Genomic DNA, 17,693 nt, shown 5'->3' on the forward strand with positions numbered 1-17,693 from the left:
AGAGCTATTCCTCTCCTTGACTGGAACTTCTCACAGCCCCCCTCCCCAGCTGCACCTTCAGGCAGAGGTCTGGAGGGCTTCATATGAGACACTTGCAAAAAAGGCCCACTTTCCCCAGGCTTGGGAAGTCAGCTGCTCTAGTTTTGACTCAGCAGAAGTAGGTTAGCAGTAAAAATAGAAAACCAAAAGCCCCAACTCATGATCAGGTGCTAAAATCTAAAGTGCTACCTTGGGACTGCTATACCTCACACATTCTTACTTGTCAGACGATTGGAACTGAAAGATGCAGAATTTTTCACAAGGAAATTGCTTGGCAGAAAATGAGGACATCAGTTATCTTTGCACTCTTCTACTAGCTCCAGCCTTTCTAGCCACCTAGCAAACACTGTAATCACTACCTCCCTCCTGAAAAGCAGAGTCCCTCCCTCATAGTCCTTCAGAATTGTAGCAGCAAGTGTGCCTCTGACCTCGATGGGTGGTGGGTCATGGTCATATAGGGAGATCTACTGCCACATTTACCCTAACTTTCTCTTGAGCATTTTAGTTTCTCAGCCTCATTCAAGACTAAGGAAGTCTGCCAACTCCAGGCCAACTATGCCCTAAATAACATGTCTACCAGGTAGGACCAGATCTAAATTGTATAGTCAGTAGTGTTTATTTGAACTTTCACATCTTTTCCCTTCTTTGGCATTTCCCTGTGTTTTCTGATGCCCCCATCCTCTTTGGTACCTGTCCTGTGTCTTCCTTATTCCCACAGGCTTCCTTTTGTTGTTGTTCTTATTCAGTCATTTCAGTTGTGTTCTAGTCTTCATGATCCCATTTGGGGTTTTCTTGTCAGAGATGTCATTTCCTTCTCCAACTCATTTTATGGATGAGGAAACTGAAGCAAACAGGGTGAAGTGATTGGCCCAGTGTCTGAGGCCACTTTGAATTGAGGTCTTTCTGACTCCAGGCCTTTATCTTGTATAAATTAGCAAAGGGTGATTAAACCTCTCCAGAAAATATTTACGTTTTCATCAATACTGCTTGAAAACCAAAAGAATCCTAAGGAATAATTCTCTAAGGGTAGAGGAGACACTTTCAGATAGAGAATACTGCCCACAGAACACTTCACCAGGGCAGCAACTTACTCTGCCTACATACAACAACCACCTTACTTCTAAAAGGGATGAATTCTATTTCTCATCACTTTTGTCCTTGTATTTGTGGAGAGTTTGAAAGGATATATTGGCTGATAGTGAGAACATGTTAGGTTTGGCATTAATTCATTTTGGGTTAAGTCATTGTGGTGTTTTGGGTTCAGTTTTTTTTTTTTTTGGCAGGGGGAGGGAACTGAAAATATTCAATTTCAAGTAACAGGGAATTACATTTATCTCATTCCACTTTCAGAAATTTCCAGAACTGAAGTTCAAGTATGTGGAAGAGGAACAGCCTGAGGAATTCTTCATCCCCTACGTCTGGTCTCTTGTGTACAATTCAGCTGTTGCCCTATACTGGAACCCACAGGACATCCAGTTATTCACGATGGATTCAGGCTGAGGGCCTGGGCTCAGCTTCCCCCCTCCCTCCCCCACCCCCTGCCCCCATGCAAAGCAACTCTTCTAGTTACCTATTCCTGGAGGAGACAAATCTGTGCAAACTCTAGACCTGAGGCAAACAGAGAATGGAGCTTTCTAACCTTGTATAGTTTTTGACTTTGAAATTTCATACCACATAGTAGGAGGGTACCAAGTATAGAATGTGACACAAAAAAAAAAGGAAAGGACAAAAAACTCAATAAGAATAAAAGTATGATATGTGACCTTTAATTTGATTTCTCAACAGAAAATCTAGAGCTTATCCAGAGAATTGATGTTTTATGAATTCAGCATACTAATGCTGTTCAAGGGTTCAGAGGGACTTGGGGGCCGGGGAGGAAGAGGTTGGGATTTTTTTGTTTATGTCTTTGTTTTAATGCTAAGAATGGGTAAATGAAAAAAAAATCAAGTTAACAAGCTGACTGAACAAGTATTCAGGGAAATTAAATTGAAAAGCTTATAAATCTGGTTACCTTTCAAGGAGATCTCCTTTTATTTAACCAGCTTTGTGTATTTTTTTTTTTACTTCTACACAAGCCATCTTCCCAAAGAAGGGAAATAATTCCTTGCTCTAAAGCTGCCCCTGCTCTCTGAGCTAGAAGTAAAGTAGAAACCAAGGGTGATTCCTGTGAATTGTTCAACTATGTATTGCTCATTGGGGAAGGAGTTAATTTTGAAAGCAACTTATTTTGTTGCTTTCAGGGAGTCGGGAAGAAGAGGGGAAAGATCAATACAATTCATTCAGTGAACATTGATTAAGCTCTAGGTTAGGAACTCTACTAGGCCAGGGATATGGAGATGAGAACCATTGCAATCCCCATCCCTTTCCTGGCCATGTGCACAAATGAATGAGGGGGAGATAAAGTCAAAGAAGAGAGCCCAACAAAGGGCTATGAGAAGTTAAGAAGACTGTTGCATTTAGGGAGGGGAGGTAGCCCTAATAGTCAAATCCTTTTGAAGACAAAAACTATGTGTTTCTCTTTCCGGTGGATGAGAAAGCTTTCCTGTTTGCCTCCCTACACTGAGCCACTGATTCAGCCAAAGAGGGGATGCTCAGGAAGGAGCTTCACTGGGGACCATGGTGGGCATGTTGACCACCATCTGACTTTAGCTCTCATCATCTGCAGCTTGTTCATCTCAAAAACTGTAGACAGGAATGTGGTTTCATCATAACTTGTAAAAAATATTCAAACCCCCAAAAATACCCAAAACCCCCCCAAAATCTTAAAAATATCCAAAACTTTCTGAAGATGTTTAAACTTGCTGTGTTCCTTTCAACCAAAAAAGCAAAAATGTCACGCAGGTAGTATTATACGTGAGACTTTTTTTTCAAACGATATTATTTGATATCTTCCTGAGAGCAGCATCTCCTTGCTTCAGGATCAGAGGACCAGAGGAACTTGGGTCTCCTGACTTTTTTCAGATAGCCCTCTAACCAGCTTTTCTAACTCAGTCTCTTCCCATTCTAAAAAGAAGGTCAACATTGTGAGAATTGGCAGTCATAGAGCTTTCTGCCATCAAAGCCCCTTTTCTCTCTTACCCAGTTTGAGCCTCCCAACAACTACAGAAGTTATAGCAGGTGGCCTCACCTTCTTTTGATCTGTCATCCAGAGGCAGTGACACCTGCCATGCTGATCTCGTTCATGGCAGCACCAGAACTTGGGCTCAAGCTCCCTAGTCATCCAGTACCCCCCCAGGACACACAGCCCTTTTCCTGCTCCTATGGAAACTCTCTTTTAGGTAAGCATGCATAGTATTGGTGCATATAAGGTATAAAAACATTCAATGTAGCATACCCAGAATAATTTTCTTAGCTACTTTCACCTTAGATTGCTGGCTTTGGGAAAGAGACCATCTGAAAACTGAAACAGCAGATCTCTTTTTGTAGAAAGAGGAAATCATTGATTATCAACAAGTAAAAGTTGCATTTAAATTGGACTTGGAAAAGGGTTCACAGCTTTGAAAGCATCAAGCAGAATGACTTTGTGTGGTGGTTTGAGTCTTGTCCTTTGCCTGTTGGAGACATCAAGAAGAGAAGGTTGGCAAGGCCACCCAACTTTCCTTCCTGCCCCCCAAAACTTAGAACCTGGTTTGGACAGTTGGACCCTCAGTGAAGTATAGGGAAAGAGTTACTTAATGGCTTCAGCACAAAAAAAATCATGGCTCTCCAGAGCTCAGTAGCCTTGCTGGTCATTAAACTAGGGAGTCAAGGGAGGCAGCAGACACAGCCAGGCTGCCAAGCTCTTCCCCCTCCCCCTACCATCTGGCCTCAGGGAACCGATGTTCCCTGAGAGGAGCAAGTTGGTGCCCCAACAAATCATTTTCTTTCTGTCTCTCTTTTTTAATTAACCACACAGTGGAGGGGTTCGGCAGGCCAGCACCGCAGCTGGGTCCACAACCTCCAACTAAAGTTGGAAAGAGGGACAATTACCAGAACTATATTGCCAGCTTGAGGGGTGGTGGAGAATGGGAGCCAAGATGCATGAGTCGGCCTGGCTTCTCCACCCATGTTCACCCCTGCACCACCATCCCTCTATGGGCTTTGAAAAGCTGGCCACTTGGCACCTTTTCTGTACTGTGTGAGAGACTTATTGTCTCATAATAAAATGGGGGGGAGGAGTCGAACAAATAACTCAGATTACTCCTGTCTTCATTTTGCATGCCAATTTACTTGCAGTGCATGATAGGGAAGGGTGAGAAGGGGAAGCAGTCAAAATCTTACTATTTACACACAGTAGGAGATAATAAAAATTATGCTGTTTTCACTGGGCAGGGCTCTTGTGCTCAGGTGGAAATTATTTACTTCTGATTTTGGCCAAGAGAATGAAGTGATGATGGAGCCTGGTTTTTGTTCCATGTAGTGCTCTGGCATAATATTTATTTTTCTGCCTTTTCTTCCCCTTTCAGCAGTTCATTCCCTAACAAGAGTTCAAGGCATTTTTTATTTGTTTTTAAAAGAAAAGAACAAAATTTTGCTTTGACCAACTCACCTCCCCAGCCTGATACAATTAGTAATTATTAAATGAAATTCAGTTCGCAGTTCAAGTCTGTTGTGATATATGTAGTCAGCTCTTCTCACTCTGATCCCACAGTACATACATATTACTGAGGAAGAATAATGAAGCCAATCAGCAGTGAGGATTCCTGAGGAGCCCGAGACTGACAGGAGAGTCAAAGGCCAGAACCTAGGAACTCAAGAGGCCCTAGGAAGAAGATTCCAAAAGATGAAATGAGGAAGTTCAGGGCAAAGAGAATATTGCCCCACCCTCTTCCCCTTCAAAAGTTTTAAGAAAGAAGTAATATTAAAGGGAAGAAAAATCACAATAGAGGAAAAAAACCTTTTTTCAACCTCCTTCCTGAAAAGTAAACTTATGAAGGAGATCATGTTTGGAATCCATTTAGTGCAAGATTTAAGCCAGATCTGCCATTCTTCAAGGCTAATGTCAATAATCCAAGCAGGTTGGAGAAGGTTTGAGATTTATTTTGTCCCTTTGAGGCTGAATCACTTCTACACCTAATTACTGGGTTGGGAAGCTTGCTCCCATCTAACAATGGTTAGAATGTTGAGCCTGGAGTCAGGATCAGAGTTCAAATTCTTCCTCAGACACTTATGACCCTGGGCAAGTCACTTAACTACAGATCATAATAGCTACCCCATCCCAAGTTGTTGTAAGAATTAAATATGATAATTGTAACAGGCATAGCATGACACTCTATAAAAATTAGCTGTTTTTATTATCTACTCTTATCCCTAGATGAAAAGGCATCCCACTCTAATTTTTCCAACAGGCAGAGCTGTAACTAGCCATTTGAGCCTTCATGGAAGTGGCATGAGACATTTAGAGGCCCAAGAGGGATTCATCTGGGCTTCTGCCACCTGATCACTCTGCAGCAGTTTCCTATTTTAATTATCCTTACTAAGGAGGTGTTAGTAAACCTTGAGATTCCATTTCTAACGTGCTGATAAACTTCTAACAACCTATCCTGATTTTAGCACTCTGGTGCTTCCCTGCACTAGGTATTGTTCTAATCTAGATTCTCCTTGAGGGCCAATTAGGTAGCACAATGGATTAAAAACCCTTACTAGCTGTGTGGTCCTGGGCAAGTCCCTTAACCCTCGTTGCCTTAATTTCCTCATCTGTCAAATTAACTAGAGAAGGAAATGGAAAATCATTCTGGTATCTTTTCCAAGTAGATCTCAAATGGGGTCATAAAGAGTCAGACATGACTGAACAATAAGACTCCATGAAAATAGCAAATGAGGGGAAACCCATTACCCTCCATAGGCAACTGGTTTCATTTCCTCCTTAATATCTTTTTTTTCTGAGTTTTTCTTTACATTGAGTTTAAATCTTGCTCTTTGCAACTTCCTCCCATTGTTTCTTATTCTAACTTCTTGGAGTCATGCTGAAGAAGTTGTAATTCCTCTTCCACTTGAAAGCCCATCAAGTATTGAAGAAACTTATTGTGTTGCCCCTGAGTCTTTTCTAGATGAAACATCCTTAATTCTTTCAATGCTCCTGTCTTCTTACCAAACTCTTTATTTCCTCTAAATTGGCTTCCAAATACCAATAACCTTATCACAGCACATGAACTGAGACCCTATCAAATTAAAGTATGGTGGGATTGTTGCCTCTCTGATTCTTGATGCTATCTATGAATCTGTGTTTCTATAATCCATGCAGCCTGAGATCCCTTTTTTGATTGCTGACACCCCACTAATTCATTGAGTTACAGTCAACTTAATCTGCACCCCCAGGTTTGATTTGTTTTCATGTTGTCTAGCTATGATGTTCCCCATTCTGTACTTGTACTTTTAAAAATTTTTTAAACCAACATTGGGAATTTAGCTTTATCCATGTTTAATTTCATCTTCGAATCAGCTCTCAATTATTGCTTGTTGGACTTTTGGGGTTCCCAACTTTGATCCAAAATGTTCTCTTTCCCTACTAATTTTGTTATCATTTGCAGAATCATGCATGCTCATCCAAATCATTACTAAAAAGGTAATAGAACAAGTCAAAAGGCAAACTCCTGGGACACTCCACTCCCAATCCCCCATTGGGGTTTCATGGAGATGCTATCCCCATAGCTACCACCTGCAATCTAGGAGGCTGCCAAGTAGTGGAGCCTAAATTATGATTCATTCTCTTGACAGTCTAGGTGGCCATAGACACATATAACTGAGAACATAGAGAAGGTGATCTGCTCAACTATGCTTTCTTGTATAAAAGTCTATTAAAAATCAAAATCACAACAAACAGCAGGTACTCTTTAAAGTAAAAAATTTATTACATTCAGAATCTTATTTGAACCTCCCAAAAACCCTTTGAAATAGATACAAGCTATGTTTTTATCAGTTCTTGCATAGGCCTCTGGAAATCTGCTGACTTACACTCTTCTAGGAAGAACAAATGATGGAAGTGTCCCCAGTTGTAGGCCCTGCCAATTGTCTTTCCCTAACATCATAATCTGAACCTACCCTATCTCATCCTTACTACTCCAAGAGCCCTCTACTCCATCCTTAATAGTCACAGAAATTATTCTTCAATCTATGACTTTTGTTACCTAACTAATCAATAAACACGTAAGTAGTGACTACACATCAAGCACTAGTGATACAAAAAAAGGCAAAAGACAGCCCTTGCTTTTAAAGAGACAACATGCAAATAAATATACAAAGTAAACTATATACAGAATAAAAAGGAAATAATTAGAGACAGAGACACTAGAATGAAGAGGAGTTGGGGAAGTTTTCTGCAAAAGGTGGGATTTGGATTGGGATGTGGAAGCCAAGGAGAGCAGGAGTCAATATGAAGGAAAGAAAATGTTTCAAGCGTGGGGGACATCCAGGAAAAAAAAATCTTAAGTGGAGACATACACACACTTAATTGGGTATAAAAATCTAACTTACTCAACAGGAAAATAGGAGGAGAAAGGAATAATAGAAAGGAAAACGGTGATAAAAAGAAGGGACTATTAAAGCAAGTAATGGTCAGAAGCAAATAGACTTTTGGTGAAGGACAGAGTGAAAAGAGAGAAGGATGAGCTGAAAAAAATAAGATGGAAGAAAGTGCACAGTTGGTAATCATGAATTGAATGGAATGACTTCACTAATAAAACAGAAGTGGATAACTGAGTTAGAGAATCCAATAATATGTTGTTTACCAGAAAGTCATTGGAAACTGAGAGATACACAGAGTTTAAAAGAAAAAGGGTGCTGGGGGCATCTGGGTGGTACAGTGGATAGAGCACCAGCCCTGAAGTCAGGAGGAACTAAATTCAAATCCAGCCTCAGACACCTAATACTGTGTGTGATTGTGAACAATGCACTTAATCCCATTGCCTTGCAAAAAAAAATTTTTTAAAGACATTGACTCAAAATTTATTATGTTTCAGCTGTGATTTAAAAGAAGATAGGAATAGTAATCTTGATCTCAGTAAAAGCAAAAACAAAAACAAAAAATAGATCTAATTAAAAGAGATAATTAGAGAAGCTCATCTTACCAAAAAGACACAATAAACAATGAAGTAATATCATTACTAAACAGATGCACCAAATGGCACAGAATCCAAATTCTTAAAGGAAAAGTTAAGTGAGTTACAAAATGAAATAGTAAAGCTATACTGGGGGGAACCTCAACTTTCCCATCTCAGAGTTAGAAAAATCTAACCCTAAAATAAATAAGAATGAAGTTAAGAAAATGAATAGAACTTTTTTTAAAAAAATTAGATATGATTGACCTCTGGAGAAAATGGAATGGGAATTAGAAAGGAATGTCTTTTTCTTGCCTATACAGGATAGTTTCACAAACATTGACCATGTATCATGGCATTAAAAAAATCACAAAAAATACAGAAAAGCAGAAATATTAAATACATCCTTTTCAAACCCTACTGCAATAAAAATTTTATTAAAGGGTCACAAAAGTATAGATTAAAAGTTGATTAGGGCCTAAATAAATCAAACCTTGGAAGACATATGAATTGATGTAGAGAGAAATGATTCAGAACAATTTATACTATAACAGCATTGTAAAAACTCTGGAAGATTTAAGAATTCTGATCAACCAAGATTCCAAATTGATTAGAACCTAAATAAATCTAAATAATTTAATCCTAAACTAATCCAAAGAACAAACCATAGAAACAATAATTTTGTGGAAAGAGGATGACATCAATGAGATAACACAACAAAATCTTTGGGATGCAGCTAAAGCAGTACTAAAGGAAAAGTTAACATTCTAAAAGCATATATCAATAAAAGAAAGAGCAGATCAATGAACTGAAAATGCATCTTTTAAAACTAGTAAAAGAACAAATTAAAAATCCCCTATTAAATGCCATAGTGAAAATCTTGCAATTCAAAGGAGAGTAATTAAACTAAAAGTAAAATTTAAAAAATTTTTGAACTAATGAAAAGGGTGAATACACCACCAATGAAGTTGAAATGAAAGCAATTATTAGGACTTATTTTGCCCAATTAAATGCCAATAAAAACAACAATCTAAGTGATACAAATGAATATTTACAAAACTATAAATATAAATAATATAAATTACCCAGATTAACAGAAAAGAAAATAGAATACTTAGATTACCCAATCTTAGAAAAACCCATCAGAGAGCTTCCTAAGAAAAGATCTCCAGAAACTAATGGATTCACAAGTAAATTCTACCAAACATTAAAGAATAATTCATCCCAATACTATATAAATTATTTGAAAATATAGACAAAGGATTCCTACCAAGTTCCCTTTATGACACAAATATGGTTTTGATAACCTAAAACAAAGACAACAAAATGATAGGTCAATTTCCCTAATGAATATTAAATAAAATACTAGCAAAGAAATTGCAAATATTTAACAAAGATCTTACATTGTGATCAGGTGAGATTTATACCAGGAATTCCTAACTGGTTCACTATTATAAGCATAACTGACTATATCAATTTTAAAAAACAACAAAAATCATATATTTGATTATGTTCAAAGTCTTCTCTAACCACTTCATCCTGATTACTTTTTCCCTCCTCAAATAGAGACCACCATTGTTTCTACCCATTTTTTCCTGAATCTCATAGATCACATTAGAATACTTACATTATTGGTTTTTATTGTCATTTAACTCTTCTATTTAATAACTTTTGTCTAATAACTTTTGATAAGTACATATCTATCCAACTAGAGAATAAATTTCCTTTTATTCAATTCTAAGCATTTTTTCCTCTCACCTCTCCAAAGTGAAAAAAAATGAAAATCATTATAATATATTGACATAATGAAGCAAAACAAATTGCCACATTGGCCATCCTCAGAAATGTTTGTCTCATTTTCCATGTTTAGTCCATCACCTTTCTGTCAGGAAATAAGTAGTCTTCCTCATTGGTGGTCCTCTGGAATCTTGGTTGATCAGAATTCTTAAGTCTTCCAGAGTTGTTTTTACAATACTGTTACAGTATAAATTGTTCTGAATAATTTCTCTCTGCATCAATTCATATAAGTCTTCCAAGGTTTCTCTGAAACTAACTCTTCACTTCTGATAGCATTTGGGGGAAGGGACCAGATCTTGTGCTACTTTGTTTCCATAGGATTCATCATAGTTGTTTATACATAGTATTTTATTTCTTCAGGAACATTTGTTGATTGAATGAAAAAATAAATAAATTATCTGTCATGTGGAATATGAGATCTTATTACAAGAGATAAAATCTCAAGATGAGGAAAAAAGTGAATCTACCTATTAAACCCTCCTAATTGAATTAACAAGGAGCCACATTTCCCTTGAGTATCATTTTTTCCTCTGGTCCTTGGCACTTATCACTGGGTGCTATTTAGGAAAGAACAGCAAACTTCAGCTTCACAAGCCTCTTCTGAAGGCAGCAGAGCCTGGGTTGGGAGCTAGCACTGTGAACTGGCAGATCCCCCTTTGGAAGAGTCCCACCAATGTTCCTCTGTACTGTCAGAGCACCTCCAAGGTTCTGCACACTGTCTTGTTAATGAGAAAGTTGTTCTGGAAATCCAGCTGTTTCCCCAGGATGGAAACAAACTTGTAAATTCTCAAATAGGAAATTTTATAAAGCCTCTGGCAGCCACTTGCCTAGTTTATGACTGGAAATGAAAAAGGATTTACGTTCACTGTTGGGTCCAGCAAGCCATGCTTGACCCTGATGGTTAGACGTGGATCCCTAGCTAAAGGCCAGGGCCATGATCAAATAAACAATTGAACATCTGAACCAGAACTCTGTGCTTTTGTTGATATCTTTTGCTCTGACTTATGGTTGATATCTTTTGCCATGACCACTGCTAGATTTCAACAGTGAATGGCTTACTTTGTGTCTGACTACCTATGTGACCTTGGGAAAGTCACAAGCAAATCAGTCTCTAGACCAAAGTAGTCTCAACTGTAAAATGGAGACCTGCTCCATCTCCCTTGTCAAGAATGTTAGGTAGATCAAATAGGATGGATAAAAGTGTGCTTTGAGAAGTCTAAAGCTAAAATAAATGAACAAAGCAGTAAACTTTCTAGAAATAGGAGAAAATGCAAGGATTTCTCTCTTGGGGGAAAGCCCATTTCTCATGACATAGAGATCTTTGTCAGGAAGAACTGACTCAGACCCTTCCCCACCCCAATTCAGACAGCTTTGAGAAATAGCTGGAGATAGCTTGCATGGGCCAGCTGCCCTACTAGAGGAGGAAAGAGAAACTAAAGGATCCCTCTGAAACTTGTCATGGCAGATTTATAACTAGCATCTCTTAGTCAGAGGAAAGTTGCATATTCTTAGTGGGTGGGTAGGAGAGATCATCTAATGGAGAAAAAGAGAGAAAGAGATCTCAGGACATAACCAGTGATACTGGGGAGGTTGGGATGGGGCTGACCAAGCTTTTGGGGCAGGAGAGGAGTTGATCCCAACCAGCCATCTGATGTCTTATTTTAACTGTTCTTGCTAACTAGCTGTTAAGCTAATGTTATTTCTTCTGAAAACACTGCAAGTTTCATCAGTCCCCTCTAAAGTCCGTGTACTAAATTCAGCACCTTGGGGCAAAACTATGATTAGCATGCCTTAGTTTTGGCTCTGGTTAGAAGGTACTATTGTTAGTATGGATCATGCACCAGAATACTGGGAAAGGGAAGTGATGACCCACCATGAATTCTCCAACCTAAGTCAAGAACCTCAAGAGAAGAGGGCCATATCCACCTGATGTAGCCCCTTTGTGTGCAGGATAGTATTATGAAACTCAAGTGTTAAATAACCCAAGGCTTAAATAGCCTGGAGACATTGAACAGGGCTGGACCAAAGATCAAAATGGTTCAGAACTTTCAGAAAAGGAATAATTCTGGCTTCCTGCCCTTTCCTGGGATACCACTCCTGTGAGTTCTGTAAGTCCTGGAAATTATAACCACCAGGTCCAGTGCTCTATATGTCATATTACCTCGCTGCCTTTAGATTTGAGGCAAGAGAGAGTGAGGAACCATGGATAACACCTAAGTTGGCAAAGAAAAAGGTCATCTCATTTTGGTGAAGGATCTGGGAGACATGAGATGAGAATGGAAGGAGGAGTTCTCAGCAGATGACTGGTAGAACCACGATGCCCTCAATAGTAATAGGTAAGTTTGGAAGGTATAAGGGTTTGGAAAGGGAAGATAATGAGGTATGTTTTAGATAAACTTAGTTAAGATATCTATGGTACATCCAATTGGAGATTCAAGAGTAGAGATCAGCAGAGACCACCAGAATTAGAGCTGGATAAACAGTATAGAGGAAAAGAGAAAAGGACCCAAGTTAGAGCCCTGTGGGATACCCATGATGAGCTGGTATGACCTGAACAAAAATCCAGCAAAAGAGATTAACAAGGAATGATCAAATAGATTGAAATAAAACATCCAACAATGTAGAGCAAGAGAGTATCCCTACCCACACAGCATAGTGAGAAGTCACCTGTCTCAATAGGTGCAAGCCTAAAGAACAAACTCAATTTAACATGGACTCCAGTGAAATGCAGTTCTCCAAAGAGACCTGGCAATACAACATTAATGAATTTAGGATAAAGTTTCCTGGTATCATTGAGGATCCTAGAATTTGTAGTGGAAAGGAACCTTAAAAATCTACAACTTTCAGATGAGGGGAAAAAAGGCCTGGGATGTCACTTGGCCAAAGACACAAATCTTAGGAATCATGACTGAGAGTTGACAGCTTTTAGAAACAAATTAATATTCCTAAAGCATGGGCCACAGAGCACTGTTCCAGAAGATATGACCTGAATTACTGATATGGAACTGATTAGGGATCAACTCTGTACCTCACTGTCACTGGGGGGAAATCACTTCCCCCTGAGATGCTGATGAAGTAATGTGTGTGTGGTGTGTGTGTATGTGTGTGTGTGTGGGGGGGGGGTGTATGTGTATGGAGTGTGTGTGTGTGTGTGTGTGTGTGTGTGTGTGTGTGTGTGTGTATGTGTGTGTGTGTGTTGGGAAGGGGGTCATTATCATCATCCACCCCAACTTCAGACCAAGATGCAGTAGCACAGAACTCAGGTCCAGAGTATCCCCTAACCTTGACATACTTGTTCTTTACAAGAGAGAGAAAGTGGGTAAATGTGTGGGAATAAGTGGGAAGAATGAAGTACACATAAGAGCTGGGGACCAGTCAGGGATTCTCCTGTACAGAAAACCAGGAAACCTGGGTAACAACCTCCATTTGGCTACTAATCAAGGGATCTGGACATTGAAATTCAGCTTTCTCATTTATAAAATGAAGGAACCCTGCTGTGCCTAATGGAAGCATTGCAAAGATGGGAAAATGTTTTCAAAAGGAAGGGGGAAAATAGTCATTGTGCATATTAATTTATTAGTATAATTGTTTTGAATTTCCTTCTGATGGATGCTGAGGTGTCTGTAGGCATCAGTGTCCGAGGTAAAGAGCCCCAGCTCTCCCACGGGGCTGGCCACAGTCTTTGCTTCCAGAGCCATGGGCAAGGGACCTTTGCATGGGGTGGGATCACCTCCTCTAGGAGTCAAGCTTCCATACAGTTCTGGGATTCAAGCCCATGATGCAGGACTTTGTGAGCAGTTCCTTGGAGCCAGTGAGGCAGCCAGAGCCTGGGATCCAAGGAAGGGCTAGCCAATTGACTGACTGATCCATTCTCCTCAAGTCAACACCATAAGATTTTTTTTTATTAATCACAAAAAAGAAAAACCCCAAAAACATACACACCACCCTGCCTTGGCAAGTACCTTTAGATTCCATGTCTGTGAGCAGCTCTGACAATTCCTCCTGGCTCAGAAATGACTCGCTTAGCTCAGCATGTTTCCATTAAGGGGACACACCCAACACCCCACCAGGCCCACTCCTTGCTGTGGATACCCTTTGTCCAGGTCACTGACTGGTCAGCCTCACTGCCAGCTAAGAAGGGCCCCTCCATGTCCCAGAGAGCATTTCTCAGCTGATTGCTTCCCTTACCTCTCCATTCCTTTTCTTCTCTCTTTCCTTCCTATCTTCCTCTCTCCCAGTTGTCTCCTTTATCATACCCATCATTTCTCTAATCTCCATTTTTGCTTCCCATTTATTACTCCTTTCTTCTCATTTCCTTTCTCTCTCTTTCCCTCTTCTCCCCCATCTCTTCTTTCTACCCTCCTCCATATCCTCACTCCTTCATCCCTTTTTTTCTGCTCTCACCTTCCTACAAGTTCTTTCCTCTCCTTTCATAGAACTTCAGTCTGGGAAGAACCCTAGAGACCATCTAATTCAACCCCCTACCAAACTCAAAGAAAGGAAGTAAATGATCCAAGGTCACATAGGTAGTAAGTAACAGAATTGAGATTAAAATGAAAGTCTTCTTTCAAATATATCCAGTTATCCTTTAACAACAACATGCTGCCTCTCCATCTCCTCTTTCATTCTCCATTTTCCTCTCCCTCATTTCTCTTTTCATTCTTCCCTTTCTTTCTTTTTTCATCTTCTCTCATTTGTTTCCCCTCTTTCATTTTGCTTTGTTCATCCTCTCTTCCTTCATTTTCTCCTTGTATATTTTTCCTACTTCCTTTTTCTTTCCTCCACTTCTGTTTCTCATATTCCTCTCTTACAACTTTCTCCCCTCCTCTCTCATTTTCCTCTCTCTCTCTCCTTCACTATCTCAGTCTCTTCCCTCCATTCTTTACCTAGGCAGTCAGGTGGTACAGTGGCTAGAATGCCAGATCTAGAGAAAGGAAGATATACTTCAGACACTGAATAGCAATGTGTCCTTGAACAAGGCACTTTATGCAAAAGAAGGTGGCTTAGCCCTCCCTGAACTAAAATTATATTATAAAATATCAGTCATCAAAACTGTTTGGTATTGGCTAAGAAATAGAGTGGTGGACCAGTGGAATAGACTAGGTGCAAAAGCAGGAGATGATTATAGTAATCTGCTGTTTGATAAACCCAAAGAGTCCAGCTAGTGGGATAAAAACTCCCGCTTTGATAAAAACTGCTGGGATAATTGGAAGTTAGTATGAAAGAAACGTAGATGAGACCAACACCTAATACCCTTTACAAAGCTAAGTTCCAAATGGTTACAGGACATAGACATAAAAAAAAACAACACTATAAGCAAATTAGAAGATCAAGGACCAGTTTACCTGTCAGACCTATGGAAAGGGGAGCAGATTATGACTGAGGAAGAGTTGGAGAACATCACCAAAAACCAATTAGATGATTTTGATTACATTAAATTAAAAAGCTTTTGCACAGATAAAACCAATGTAATCAAAATCAAAAGAAAAGTAGTAAACTGGGAAACAATCTTTACAACTAATGATTCTGACAAAGGACTCATTTCTAAAATATACAGAGAACTGAGTCATATTTTTAAAACAAAAAGCCATTCCCCAATTGACAAATGGTCAAAGGATATGCAAAGGCAATTTACAGATGAGATCAAAGCAATCCATAGCCATATGAAAAATTGCTCTAAATCATTAATTATTAGAGAAATGCAGATTAAAACTTCTCTAAGGTACCACCTCATACCTCTCAGATTGGCCAATATGACCAGAAAGGATAATGATCATTGTTGGAAGGGTTGTGGGAAATCTAGAACACTTATTGCACTATTGGTGGAGCTATGAACTCGTCCAACCTTTCTGGAGAGAAATTTGGAACTACACCCAAAGGGCAACAAAAATGTGCATACCCTTTGACCCAGCAATATCATTACTGGGTCTATACCCTGAAGAGATGATGAAAAAGGGTAAAAACATCACTTGTACAAAAATATTTATAGAAATCCTGTTTGTGGTGGCAAAGAATTAGAAATCAAGTAAATGTCCTTCAATTGGGGAATGGCTTAACAAACTGTGGTATATGTATGTCATGGAACACTATTGTTCTATTAGAAACCAGGAGGGACGGGATTTCAGGGAAGCCTGGAGGGATTTGTATGAACTGATGCTGAGTGAGATGAGCAGAACCAGGAAAACACTGTACACCCTAACAGCAACATGGGGGCGATGATCAACCTTGAAGGACTCGCTCATTCCATCAGTGCAGCAATCAGGGACAATTTTGAGCTGTCTGCAAAAGAGAGTACCATCTGTATCCAGATAAGGAGCTGTGGAGTTTGAACAAAGTTCAAGGACTATTCCCTTTAATTTAGGGGGAAAAAAACATATATCTTATTGACTGATCTTGTTACCTCTTAGACTTCTTGTCTCTTCCTTAAGAATATGATTTCTCGCTCATCACACTCAATTTGGATCAATGTACAACATGGAAATAAAGTAAAGACAGACAGATTGCTTTCTGTGGGGGGTGGGGGAGGGAAGTAAGATGGGGGGGAAATTGTAAAACTCAATATCTTTAATAAAAAAAAGCAATTAAAAAAATAAGGCACTTTAATGACCCAACTTCGTCCTCTTTAAAAGAGGAATAATATTAATAATAGAACCTATTATATAAAGTTGTCAGAATCAACTGAAATAACATGTAAAGTGATTTGTGAATGTTAAAGCACTGTATAGAAGCTAATTATTATTACTAATATTACTGCTCTGTCCTATCCTAATTCTACTCCCCTGGTTTATGCCTTGATCCTACTTTTTTTTTTTTTAGTTTCTGTCCTTTTAGACAGATGACTGGTATATGGAAACTTGAAGATGACAAGTGTCCAGGAAAGTAACAGAATTAGGAACTCCAAGGGAGCAGCAAGGTGATAGAAAGGAGGGGCAACCAGGTGGCACAGTTCTATTGAGTACCAACTCTGGAGTCAGGAGGACCTGAGTTCAAATGTGACCTCAGACACTACCTGTGTGACCCTGAGCAAGTCACTTAACCCCAAATTGCCTCCAACTGATAGGAATAAGTGTCCCAGCTCTCCCTTTGACTCAGAGCAAGTTCATGGTAGAGGTAAGGTAATATAGTCTTGTAGTGTGAATGCTTCAGAGAGGTCTATCAAGAAATTTAGGTAGGGTGTAAGTAAAGGAATGCAAGTAAATGTCTAGCAATCAGATCTCTAGAGGGTTAAAAAAAACTTTACAGGGGACATAACTCTTAAATTTAATCTATGTATTAACTTTCTCTCCATCACTTTCTTAAGTCTAAATAATCAGCAAAACAATCAAGACCTGATTTGCAGTTTTTACTAATTTCTAAGGTGTAAAAGCTCACAGTGAAAACTGAACAATTACTTGTCACTCTTGACTTGCTGGTTCAAGCTTGCTCCAGTATACCACTGGATGTAAGTGAAAAAACAGGCATGTCTTATCCATTGCCTAGTATTCTCCACAGAAGCTGGCACAGTGAGAGTCCAGAGAAAGTGATTGTGGAATGATAGGTTCAAGTCAATGAGGTTTGTTCTTTCTTTCAAGGGGGCACACCCAACACCCCAATGCTCAGATCTCTAAATTAGAAAGGTTTTTTTTTTTAATTAACTAGGGGAGGCTAGGTGGCACAGTGGATAAAGCACCGGCCCTGGAGTCAAGAATACCTGAGTTCAAATCTGATCTCAGACACTTAATAATTACCTAGCTGTGTGGCCTTGGGCAAGCCACTTAACCCCATTTTCCTTGCAAAAAAACCCTAAAAAAATTAACTATTGGGGTGTGGAGCCAAGATGGTGAAAGGAGAAGAGCCTCTCTT

At 39.3% G+C, this 17,693-nt stretch overlaps 1 protein-coding gene across 3 annotated transcripts in view; it reads left to right on the forward strand.

Annotated features, from left to right (window-relative positions):
• DYM (dymeclin) overlaps positions 1 to 1,801 on the forward strand; it is a 619,494-nt gene extending 617,693 nt beyond the window's left edge. For all 3 annotated transcript variants that reach the window (XM_074206163.1, XM_074206161.1, XM_074206162.1), the window contains one exon: positions 1,390 to 1,801. In XM_074206163.1, the coding sequence (XP_074062264.1) occupies positions 1,390 to 1,539 (150 nt within the window). In that variant the 3' untranslated portion in view covers positions 1,540 to 1,801. The remainder of the gene's footprint in view (positions 1 to 1,389) is intronic.
• Positions 1,802 to 17,693: the final 15,892 nt, after the last annotated feature.

The sequence above is a fragment of the Macrotis lagotis genome, chromosome X (assembly GCF_037893015.1).
Source record: "Macrotis lagotis isolate mMagLag1 chromosome X, bilby.v1.9.chrom.fasta, whole genome shotgun sequence".
In the NCBI taxonomy this organism is placed as follows: Eukaryota; Metazoa; Chordata; class Mammalia; order Peramelemorphia; family Peramelidae; genus Macrotis; species Macrotis lagotis.